General features: G+C 40.3%; 1 protein-coding gene across 1 annotated transcript in view; it reads left to right on the top strand.

The window, feature by feature from the left end:
* The window catches only part of udt (protein undicht), a 47,112-nt gene that overhangs the window by 8,739 nt on the left and 25,311 nt on the right, over positions 1-13,062 (top strand). The window contains exons 3-5 of the mRNA XM_083112749.1: positions 3,524-3,829; positions 8,422-8,631; positions 11,940-12,156. Coding sequence (XP_082968875.1) covers positions 3,524-3,829; positions 8,422-8,631; positions 11,940-12,156 — 733 coding nt within the window. The remainder of the gene's footprint in view (positions 1-3,523; positions 3,830-8,421; positions 8,632-11,939; positions 12,157-13,062) is intronic.

The following is a 13,062-nucleotide window of genomic DNA, read 5'->3' as shown; positions in this document are numbered from 1 at the left end:
GTAGTCAACCTTTGACCGCCATATTGCATGTTACAGAAGCGAGAAAACAAGGAACAATAATTACTTAATATGTCGAAAATAGAAAGAATTTTCGTTTAAAAAGCAAAATCCCATCTTAAACAATGTTTCACAATGCAGAATAGGTAAGTATGAATATTAACAATTAGGGAATAAACGAGTTAGAGACATTTCTCAGAGATCAAAGTTTTAATAATATAACAAGAAACATAACGTGATTGATGTTTCGAAAATCTTCCTCACAAAGCAGATTGTATCTCAAAAAGGAAACCTCATAGACAGACGAGTTTGTTACCAAATGATAATGGAGAAAATTTCCAGGGCTCTTGACCCAGTGTTCCCCTCAACAATTACATTTGTTTTTAATTGATAGATTTCAATGTTTTATGTAATACAGGGTGGTGCAAAATTCCGTTTACAACGCGGAGGAGGTGAATCGCCAAGTAAAAACAAGGAAAAAATGTCATGTGAAAAAATGTCGAAATCGGTACCGTTTGCGAGTGACAGGCGTGCGAAAATCGCCTCACACCATGTTTATAGCACGATAACTCAAGAAGGAAGAAAGATATCAATGTCGGAATAAAATAATACAAACAAAATCGTACCTGACGAATACAATGGTGCAGCAATTGAGGCCCAGTGTAAATTGCGCAAGGGGACTCTCAAAGAAAGTGGGGAATCCCCTGATGGAAAATATAGGAAATTTACTACTATTTTCTACATAATATTGAGATCGGAATGTAAGCAGTAAAAAATGACGACGTATGTCCACATGTCCCACTACTGCTGGGACACAGTCCCACACTCAGGAAATAGGAAATTCACCCGAAAATGACGCTATGCCGTCAGATTAGGCTGAGATTGATTTCAACTAATTGATACAGAAAGCCCCACTAGAGGCGCTGGGAGTATAGGTCACCTGTTACGTATTAGTGTTGGTGGATACTACGTAGAGAGTGTAGTCGACCGTTGTTCTTCCTGTCTGTTCTGCGTGTCGCAGCGTGGAGTTTAGTCTGGCGTGTGTGTGTGGTTGAATTGCGCCAAGGAATATTGTACGTAGAGTACGTATTCCCGTGTTCTTTCTCGGTTTGCAACAATTGCGTGGACACCTGTGTGACATTACGTGGGTGCTAATCACGGTAGTTGTGATCCGTCACTCGGAGGGAAAGTGCCCCTGTTGCTGGGCAGTTCGAACAGGACAATGGCGGAGTACTGTACCCACGAGCTTGCTGATATGCATCTCGTTTGTGGAGAGGCAAACCGAAACAGCCGTGAAGCACGGCGTTCGTATCACGAACGTTTTCCCAATAGGCGGTTACCAGCACATGCACTCTTTCAAAGACTTGATGCTCGACTGCGGGAAACTGGATCTCTACTACCCCGTAGGTGGGATTGTGGAAGACCCCGCACTGTGCGCACTGTGCAATTTGAAGAAGACGTGTTGGACGCGATACGAGACCGTCCTGACACCATCACATGTGTCATTGCTCGTACGCAACAAACCACCATAGCAATGTGTTCCGCGTTATTCAGGAGGAAGGATTGCACCCATACTAATTGCATAAGGTGCACCACATACTGCCCACGGACTTTCCCCTACGCATGGATTTCTGCCAATGGTACGTGCAACAAACTCTTGCCATTCCAGATTTTCCAACAAGAGTTTTGTGGACCGATGACGCAATGTTCACCAGGGACGGCATGTTCAATAGCCACAACAGCCACGTCTGGGATATGGACAATCCGCATGCAATCATTGTGCGCCATCATCAACATAGGTTCGCAGTGAATGTGTGGTGTGGCGTAGTAGGTGACCACTAGATAGGCCCGTACATTTTGCCCTTTACTTTATGTGGTGGGAATTATCGGGTGTTTCTACGTGACGTATTACCTGAACTTTCTCGAAAACGTGCCACTGGCAGGTAGACAACGTATCATGACGGCGCCCCCTCACAATTCGACCGGGGAGCCAGGGCCTTACTTAACGATATTTTCGGCGATCGTTGGATTGGCAGGGGTGGACCTTTACCGTGGCCACCTCGTTCCCCCGACCTCACACTACTGGATTTCTTTGTGTGGGGAGAAATGAAAAGGCTCGTGTATGAAACCTCTGTGGAAAGTGCTGAGGATCTCGTTGCTCGTGTTAGTGCCGCTGCTGGGACAATTGTTGACATGCCAGAGGTATTTGCGCGTACCAGACAATCAGTGCTTCGCCGATGCCATCTTTGTCTTGAAGTCAATGGCGGACATTTTCAACAAAGTCTCTGAGTATACCGGTGTTTGTGAGCCCCTATCAGCACCGCATAGTGTCCTTTAGTGAAAGGTGCGAGTGAAGATGCTGGAGATCGCTGTACTTCATACCATCGATCTGCATGTGCGGAGGTTGTGCGCTTCTCAGTGGAATCCCTTCAAGATGTGCTGTGCCTCGAAATGTTACGTGCCATTGTGTGCGTTTTCTCGCCATTCTCCGTCTTCATTCCTTCGAGGATTACCCACTTTCTTTGGGGAGCTCTCTTGTAGTATGTACAGTCTGACGACATGTGGCCATTGTTTAACTTTTGTTTTTTGTACTGCAAAGTAGTGTGTCAACATTAAGGGATTGAAAGGGCCTCCCCGATGGTGCACTGGTAGTGTCGTCGCCCTGCAATCAAGGGGTCCCGGGTTCGATACCCGGTGGAGGCTCATAGTGGTTCGGATCCCACTTTAAACTGTAGGTCTAGTCCCGATTAGCCTTACTGTACATAAACTTAAAATACCAAATCAACCAACCATTAAGGGATTGAAAACATTTTTTTATGATTTTACCGTATTTCTTTCCATTTGGGATGGTGTCCCAGCAGTAGTGGAACATGCGACAAATTGTTTTCTTTTCTTCTTCGTACCGCAATGTTAACCGTGTACAACAGGAGATTTGCAGTTATTTTCCTATTTCCCGAGTGTGGGACGGAGTCCCAGCAGTAGTGGGACATGTGGACATACGTCGCCATTTTTTACTGCCTACATTCCGATCTCAACATTATGTAGAAGATAGTAGTAAATTTCTTGTATTTTCCATCAGGGGATTCCCCACTTTCTTTGAGAGTCCCCTTGCGCAATTTACACTGGCGCTCAATTTCTGCACCATTGTATTCGTCAGGCACGACTTTCTTTGTATTCTTTTAATCCGACATTGATATCTTTCTTCCTTCTTGAGTTATTGTGCTTTACACATGGTGTGAGGCGATTTTCGCACGCCTGTCACTCGAAAACGGTGCCGATTTCGACATTTTTTCACATGGCATTTTTTCCTTGTTTTTACTTGTCGAATCACCTCCCAAGCGTTGTAAACGGAATTTTGCACCACCCTGTATATAATTTGCATTGAAACTACATATAACATAGATATTTGAGCCGTCCTTAAGGGAAATACCTGCTGTGACACCCGTGTCACAGCCCGTCCTTTAAGGGTTAAACCTTATAAAAACATCAAAGTTCTCCTGATAATAAAAATTACTCTCTATTTCAGCTGGTTGTGTTACCATATCGGGAGAAGAGCAACCAACTATGGAACGTATATGTGATGGTCTCAATCCTCAACAACAGCTGCGGACATTATTCGCTGAAAATTATGTGCCTGTGAATTGCCGTTCCAGTCTTGAGGGAGTGTGGCAGTTTGCTTACCAGAACAGGTTCAGGTTCACAGGCGAGTGCAACCATCCAGAGGCATACATAAAATCCTGCCAAACTGCAGGAACGCAGTTCTTAATAACAAATCAGAAGTTCAACATCACATACAAGAAATGCTCAGGAATGACAGAAACCTTTGATGGAGGTAATATTGTTTTTCTTGAAGGCTAAAATGTTTTAGCAAGCATGTTTGACAGTTTAAGACCCTCAGCTTACCAACAAACATTTTTTTTTCAAAGTAATTTGGATTTGGATTTACTGATACCGTTAAGTGACATTCTTCTTATCCAATGAAAGAAGTGCAAGTGTTCCTTGGAAGAACCTGATAGCTTCGTTATCTCCTTATTTTATGTGTGTAACCCCTCGAGTTTTTTTTTTTTCAAATAGAAATTCCATATTTAGACATTTAATTTGCAAAGCCAAAGTATACATGAATTTTACCTCTATATTCTTGACAGTAATAACAAGGGCTTGGAAGTTGAAGACCTATAAATTGCCAAAAAAAAGACCTATAAAAAGACCTAAAAATATTAAAAAAAAGGACCTAAAAACGGAAAAAAGGACGTATAAATGTAATCCAAATTAATTAATAACTTCAGTTTTAATTACATATGTAATGAACAAAGAAGAGACAAAATTCTGGTGGTATGGAATACACAGTGCGAAAAAACTATATGAATGAAATGCATCTTCTTTCAGACATTATATATTTTTTAGATTAACATAATTTGAAAAATCATATTTGAAGATTCATATTTCGCCTAACCACACTAGGGTTACAGAAGAAGGTGAAGTTGCAAAAAAAAGCAGACCTTTAAAAAAAGGCTAAAAAGGACAAATGAAACCCACCTTTTTCTGGTCTACAATCACCCAAAATGAACATATATTATGTTGGGCCTCGTCTTCAGACACTAGAAAAGAAAAAGGATTTTTCCTCAACTTCCGAGCCCTAGTAATAACAATGGCAGAATTTTACACTATTTTGAGAAATATAGGATTGGTAAAATTATTGGCAATTTTACCAGCACATCAATATCCCAGTCCATTTTCACTCATTCCGATAGTGCATCGATTAATCTTAATCGATTAATCCTGTAGTTACAGTAATATATTCACAAATACATAAAGGGTTCATGTTTTAACTTTAAAGTCTTGTTGGTGTCAACTAGAGTGCTGCAGCGTGAGGGATTTCGCTCGAAAAAGCAAGACTAGCAGTATACACTCGAAGCCAAGTAGTACATGTATATCTGTAATTTGTCTGTGGTAGTGGGACCTCACCTCAAATATGGATCGTGAAACTCAGTGAAATTGAAACTTAAGTATTCATAGTCATTATCTCCATGTTAAATTGTAGTTTAGTCTCTCTCACCAATATACAGTTACATATGAAAATGAAATAGATGATTGTGGGCTGAAACTACCAACCCGGAAATTTTACATATAGTGTCTACAATTATTGTCTGTCACGTCCTGGGGTGAGACAGAGGCACACAGGGGCGTACCTGTGTGATGGGGATCGTCGGCCGGTCACTCTACTCTACCTAGCTTATCCATATACGGAGTTCACGGGAAGAGTAGGAGACATACCTTTCTCTGATATGCCTACGGACTAGCCTTGCCTACTTTAGTGCATAAAGTATAAAACTAGTGACTTCCTGAGGGGGGGGGGGGAGAAAGTGTAATTGCGAGAGGTATTCCAAAAGAGATGGGAGTGTCTGTGTATGTGTGTGGGGAATACTTACATTGAATAGTATAATCCTAGACGTCTCTTTCTACGGTGGGGGCAGGAGTGCCTTCATATGCACGACTGCTCCAGGTCTTCTTAGGTCTTCGTCTTAAAGTAAACCTCTAGGCTAACAATAGTCACTGTGGACTCATATATTATTGGAAATCATGGGGGGTAACATATAAAGCAAGACGTTGGATTTTATAGTTTAATAAGCAACAAAACAAATAAAGAATAAGAATAAGATGTGGTACAAGAATCATGACCTACAAGCTTTTAAGGCTTAGTAATGCTTACAATATGACTACATTGACCCCTGGGGGTTTATGGGTTGATTACATTTTAAGATGCTATGCTAACGGACATGAATCCTTCACATTCTACTGTGTAAACAATGATATAAGGACAGGCGTACAAATATGGCCCTTCTGACATTAGTTTGTTTGATACAAACATAGCTCTCCTAACAATGAAGATGTGTCACTATACCAATGAATTTACTTATTATCATTCTAGCTAGTTCTGGGTGTGGGTGTTAGTGTAATTGCTGGTGTTTGTAGGCGCGGTAGTGTATAGGCAGAAAGTGTGCCATAGTTTGAATATAGGGGAGTCTATTCTCTTGAGAAGTTACTTGGTTAACATACTAAGTATTAGAGAGTTACAGAAGATTATTCTTACCTTCGTAAGAAGAGGCTGTTACCACCGAAGAATCTCAGCGATCGTCTCTGGGGAGGGGGTCGATGAGGGTAAAAGACTGAAGTCAAAAGCTTCGAGCATGACGTTTTAAAGTCAGATTATCAGCAAGTGGGAGGTTCCTTGCTCTGTGCAGTGCTCGCCCACGGGTCTCAAAAAGGAGGGGGGATAGTGGCGGATTGGAGGGCAAAACCACAAAAAGGAAATAAAAGGAAGTTAAGCCATATGTGTGCTGATGACGCCATATCCTATGCTTGGGAACAAGGGTCATGTTGTATCCCATGGGCTTACGCCTGGGATTTATCACTTTAGCGGAGACGGATGGGTATTTGTATATGTCTGGGACGGTTAGACATCAACTAACCTTCAACTTTCCCAGTATGGTGTTGGCAAAGAATGCCCTTATTCAGAGTTCTTAGTACCACATGTGCACAGGCAGGGATCCAACAGGGGTCCCATTATGATCACTATTCAGTTGCAAAGTTCTTAGGAATTACATATGGCATGCTCTGATATAAGTTGTAGGCTCTGAAACAAAATCTACCTAGGGAGCATACAGGGTGATCACTGCCAGAGAGAACTCCATTTGCAATTTGGAATAAAAAGAATAAAAAAAAAGAATTGTCCAAATTTCTGGAGGTGACATGTCACATTATAATATTTGAGAGTGGGAGAGACTAACATGTATGAGTGAGCGAAATTGGTCCCATGCAATACTCTAGTGTCAACTGTCCAGGGTTTGTGATAAGTTTTGTATTAATGGTGACCTGATTGTTAATTTGACTATATGTCTTAACTATATTGCATGGTTGTATGTTCAGTGCTCGAAAAATCTTCTTCAGAGCTAGATGCCAGCTCTGAAAATCAGGAGCCAGGAACCACCTACAGTGGAACCTTGATAACTGAAACCTCAACATCTCGAATTCCTTGACAAGTTGAATTTTTTGTAATCCCCTTGAATTGTCCATAACACTCAATACTAATTTTACCTCAACAACTCGAATAAAACCTTGATGAGACGATTTTTTGTACAATTTATGGAGTGTCGTTCGAGCTCAATAACTCGAAGGTAGAGTATGAAAAACCTCTGAGTCGAAGTTAAATTCTAATCACTTCTATAACTCGAAGTTTAGTCGCACAGACCTTAATAAGTCGAAGTGTAGGATGCGTACGTACAATGTCAGGTGATCAACAATCGTGTCGGGCATATGTTATAGGCATACGTAGTGCCAATGTTCAGAAGGTTCAGTAAACTTTAGACCTCTATAACTCGAAGTCGGCGATTTTGACCCTCAATAACTCGAACCTTGGTAAGTCGAAATCCTTGATACCTAGATTTTTTTCTTTTCCCCCCACAAGTTCGAGTTATCAAGGTTCCACTGTACAGTGGGATCCATGAGTATTACTGTGCAAATTGTCCATCACCATGTTCGTGCACTTTATTTGATGCAATAAGAGCTTCAAGAATTAAAGGAAAACTCGAAACAATCTGTTGACAACTTCTGCACCAGCATACATAAAAATCAATCGTTGAAAAACACACAGGATGAGAGAGAAAAAATAATGAAAATAGTCATGGACAATTTGCACGGTAATACTCATGGATCCCACTGTACTAGCAATTGTGCATACTAGAAGAAGTTGAACATCACCGTATTCAAAACATCGCTAAATCATGTGAGAAAGCAGAGAATTAGGGGTTGGGGGACAAAGAGTAAGGTACTGATTCTATGTTCACAACGTTGAAAAAAAAATCATTTGCTAACTTACGCTGTACTGCAATTTGAACTTAGAATCTTCAAAATTCCGTACATGCAAACTTCAAAAAAAGGCACTATTACAGCAGAAGATCACAGTCGCCAGGCTGAATCTTTTAGTCGCCATGGCGACCTGGCGACTGGATTTTTCGAGCACTGTGTATGTTAGTTTTTATTCCAGCTGTTTTCATATATTGCCAAATAAAATCCATTACAATACATCCATTGTTGTGAAGTATTGTTTTTATGCCTTTCGCCAGTTTTGCATTAATTTGATTCAGCTGACTGCTTCACACACATAATTGCATAACATCAGTTGAATTACTTCAGGTAGGAGTTCGGGTGAGCTCCAGAAAACTTACCAATCTGAGATCTGCCACTGCAAATTGAACCCAGATCTCCTGCATGACCATTGATTCTGTATTGATTGTTCCATTGTGTGTCCACCACAAGGACAAAGCAAAAATTAATTAAGATTTCCATCACCTTTTTTTGAAAACTATTTGTACGGCTCTCTCTATATATAACTTAACAGTAAATAATTTCTCTCTCTTTATTTAGTTGTGGAGTACAGCTGCCTTGGATCTTGGTTTGTGGACAAGAACCACTACTTTGCTGTTGCTAACACCAAGGAATCTAGGAAAGATGAGAAGTACCGTTGCTTTCTGAAGAACAGAGATGATGATCTCTACATTGGTGTGTCTATTACTGCAGAGTGTAATACATTGAAAACACCGGAAAAGAGTCCAGAACGTCTTCGTATTACACCAGGTATGACAGATGTTATGCTTTTATCTAGCAGATTTCTTATTTCATGTGAAATGTGTACAGTTATGTGAAATGGACTGAAAAGATTCAGTGCTTTAAATATAATAAAATTATAACACATATTAGGTCAGTCAAAAAGTAAATGCAATTATTATTATTATTATTATTTTTCACAGCAACAATTGAAAACTTACAATGATATAATTTTCCAACGTAGTCCCCCTACACTTCAATACACTTGGTCCAACGTTCCACAAGCTTTCCGATACCCTGAGCAGCAAGCCACGTGTGCACCGCTTCATTCACCTGTTGATCTGTGTCGAATCGATGGCCTCTTAAAGCATCTTTAAGTGGACCGAACAGATGGTAATCCGATGGTGCAAGATCGGGACTGTATGCAGGATGCAAAGAGTTTGAGCGGTGTTGGCGGCGGTATGGGGACGTGCGTTGTCATGCAACAAAATAATGCCTTCCGACAATTGACCTCATCATTTGCTTCAAATTGCAGGCTTCAACTTGTTCGAAAGCATATCACTGTGTGGTTCATTGTTTATTGTTGTCCCCTTTTCCACATAATGTTCCATAATTACCCCTTCTGAGTCCAAAAAAAAGTGTGAGCATCACTTTTCCTGCAGTGTGTTGACGCTTGACTTTTTTTTCACGAGATTCAGGGTGTTTCCATTCTATGCTCTGGCGTTTGCTCTCAGGTTCGAAGTGATGGATCCATGTTTCATCTCCAGTGATGATTCGTTTCAAAAATGCTTCACCTTCGTTATCATGTCTGTCCAATAATTGCTGACAGATACTCATACGATTTCGCTTGTTCTCGTCAATGAGTTCTTTAGGGACCCATCTCGCACAGACTTTAAGAAAGTTGAGCCAGTTATGGATAATTTCATATGCAGAACCATGACTGACGTGCATATGGTGTGCCACTTCATCAACAGTCACACGTCGGTTATTCAGAACCAGCTCACGGACTTGCTCAATATTGTCATCAGTAGTGGATGTGGCTGGACGACCTGCTCTTTCCTCGTCCTTCACACTAGTTCGACCGCTTTTGAACTTTTCAATCCACTGGTAAATACTTCGCAGTGGTAAAACATTGTCACCGTATTGTGCTGAAAGTCTTCTATGGATTTCAGCTCCTGGTACACCTTCAGTCCACAAAAAAACTGATTACAGAATGCTGTTCTTCTGTGGTGCACACTTACAGTGGTGCAGCCATGTTTACTTGGCAACACTGCAGAGTGAACTGAAGTGATGACGCTGTAACCTGCCACAGACGAAGACAACGATACTATCTATCGGCTTGAGAGCACAGAAAGCTGTACAGCCAACCTATGGAAGAAAAGATAAACATTGCATTTACTTTTTGACTAACCTAATAGTTGCTGAGGTTGTTTCCAAGTTATTGCCTTCACCACAATCTATTTTGGGCATGTATGAAATGATGTACTACTCAAATAAAATTTAATATCTCTGAAACTATTGTTGGTAGAGGTAGAAATTATACCTCATTTTGTTAACCATAAGGTAAAAGTAAACTTCCCTGTGCACATAGCACCGTGCCATGAAGCCACATGTAGAGGTGACGGTGTAGAGCCCCACACATTTATAACGAGAAAAGTTGTTTTTGGACTTTTTGTGTCGCAGTTTCGTTTACGCCAGAACATATTTTTGTTTTACATTTCTAGTTTACAATTTAAAACTGCTTAAGAAAACCCAAGGATTCTTTACTATTTTTTTTATTACAAACTTCTAAAATATAGTAGCGGTTAATAAATTTTTAATTTGCCCTGGAAAGCTGGAGTTACATAGTTAACTAACACAGTTACATAGTTAAAACTAATACAAAAATTACCTCCAGTTGCCTTAGATTAATCTTAGGTTAGTAACATGGATTAATAAACAGAAAATAAACACTTTAACTTCAAATAAAAGAATATGGTCGACCTACTTACGAAATTTACTCAGCGCTGCCCTTTCACTTTGACTGTAATCAACACTTCCGATATAAAAGTATACATCTCGAGAGCTCTCGACACTAGGGGGGAAACACTATTGGCAGAAGCTCCTTGATGTCTTCTTTCCCTCGAAGATGTTCGACGTCTATCCCTTGAAGTAATCCACCGCCGCATTCATAGTTCAAAGGTCGAACTTGGTATCTACGTCGTCACCTTGATTAGCAATTCTCAGTTCACAACTACACACTTGCAGTGTTCTTTTCATTTCTCGCGCTATAAAAGTTGCCACGAGAAAACAGTCTGTATTTAAATAAAATTCCGTGCGTTCTTTTCCCAATCACGCGAACGTTCAAATGTCCGGAACACATTTCACTGTTAAGTGTCCACTAGGCAAACGACATCTACAAAAACAGTCCACGAATAACTAACTGCAACTTGCTGCCGATAGCACAATCAAATTCGCGACTTCTCCATTCCCAGAGATCTCGATGCCAACTTCTGCAGCCAACGCGCGAAGCAATGCGGCCTTTCACTCAAAGGCTCTACAAACACTGCTCGAAAAACTTCACCGCGTTTTTATTTGTCCCTTTACACAATGCATATTAAGGACAGTTCATTTTGCCCAAGGGGTGTTAATCTCTCTATCCTCCGTCTTCTCTGAAGAAATAATCAGTCCTCAAAATAATCTGTTATACATTCTCGATCTTGGCCATTTTGGGGGTGATGTGATCAGCACCATGCCTTTACCCATGGAGGTAGGAAGGAGAGGAGTAAGCCCTGCACGCTTTTTCTGAAGCCAGGTCACGTGGCAGCACCAGCGAAGTCAGACCAAAACATTTTAATATGCAGTGAGAAAGCATGTAATTTTGAGTACTTTTGAAAGAGATTTAGGAATCAATGGTGGCCACTCAACATGTGACTGTGCTAACAGGAGCGACAGTAAACCTGAGGAAGTAAATGTGGCCATTTTGTGCTGACCAACTTAAGTTCCACTGGCTTCAAAACCGAGATATTGCATGATAGAGACACTGCATGCCCCTGCCTTTACTCCCCCCCAGGTACCCATTGATTTGAGTGAGGCGGGATGAGCCTCGGAGCCACTTTATGCAGGGAAAAGTTCGAGAAAATTCCAACCTTAGATCACCCACTCCAGGAATCAAGCCTGGCAGTCAGACATTTGTTTACCATAGATAAGGCTATAAAGTAGTGTTTAATAAAGAGCACATATATTTTGTTAATTAGAAGAAGAGAATGTGTGGGAAAATTTCAAGAAAATTTATCTTCTGTCATACAATATTTCCACTGTTTGATAAGCAAACATTTAACAAGAAAACTTTTTTGTAGTGAAAGCTGAAGTTGTGGTGCCTGGCTGCAGATTACCAAGAAACTTCTCTGGTGATTGGATCAACACCGCTAATCTGGATGCAGACGTGGTGGTCAATGAGACACACATAATTGAAACATGGTATCCCGACGAGGGAAGATACAGACGCACTATTTACGTGTGCCGAGAGCAGAGAGATACACGCTTCATGATGGCTAGATTAACTGTTGATGGGTGGTAAGTATTTTATGAGACAGATTAATTGGTGATTGATGTCATCCATTGTAGACATAGTAAAATTGCAGAATTTGAAAATTTACCAATAATTTTACTGATCTGATTTTTCTTTAAATAACCTTTATCAAATTCTGCCATTTTGTTATATTCATAAACATAAATATATAATTTGTATGCATGGGTTTTGTGAAGTAGGTGTCTACGTGCACTTTTTTTTGTGTTAAGGCAAAACTGTGATTGTAAAGCTGTTGTTTTTTCCTAGTGAAAAAAATATAATAAAAAGAATACCTAAATTATCATGCAGTAAGAAACACTCTTAGGTAGCATAGTAGCTAAAGTTGTAGCCTTGCAATTTGTTTGTCCTAAGTTTGATTCTAAATCTGAACACGTTGCAGTGGTTCAAATCATGCTTCTTTAAACTGTAGGTCCCAGTACCAATTAACCTCTGAGCATGAAGTTATGAACATAGCTTTGCTATGCATTTTTTATATTATACAGTGCAACCCCAATTTTATGTTCATTTTTTATATTATACAGTGCAACCCCAATTTTATGTTCCCGGATTTTACATTTTCATGAATTATACATTCAATCTTGATGGGGTATGACTTAAGATGACCGGGCCCCTCCGATTTTCTTCATATTTGATATACTTACTAATTGAGGCCTGCTAATGACGAATCTGAAGTTAAAATTTGTCGGAAACGCCTAAAAATTTCAAAAGAATTGCGAACCATTGACGTGTGGTTATATTAGTTTCGGTTAGGTTAGGCAAACATAGTTAAAATTTCGTGTCGTGGTGGTATCAGGATCTAGAAATTGCAAAATAATTGCGAACTATTGATGCTAGCCCCATGAACCATTGGCGGTAGTCCCACGAACCATTGACATGTGGTTAGGTTAGTT

This window comes from Lepisma saccharinum, chromosome 26, assembly GCF_977018435.1.
Source record: "Lepisma saccharinum chromosome 26, izLepSacc3.1, whole genome shotgun sequence".
Classification (NCBI taxonomy): domain Eukaryota; kingdom Metazoa; phylum Arthropoda; class Insecta; order Zygentoma; family Lepismatidae; genus Lepisma; species Lepisma saccharinum.
The sequence above is the reverse complement of the archived record's forward strand: the minus strand, read 5'-3'. Positions and strand labels throughout refer to the sequence as shown.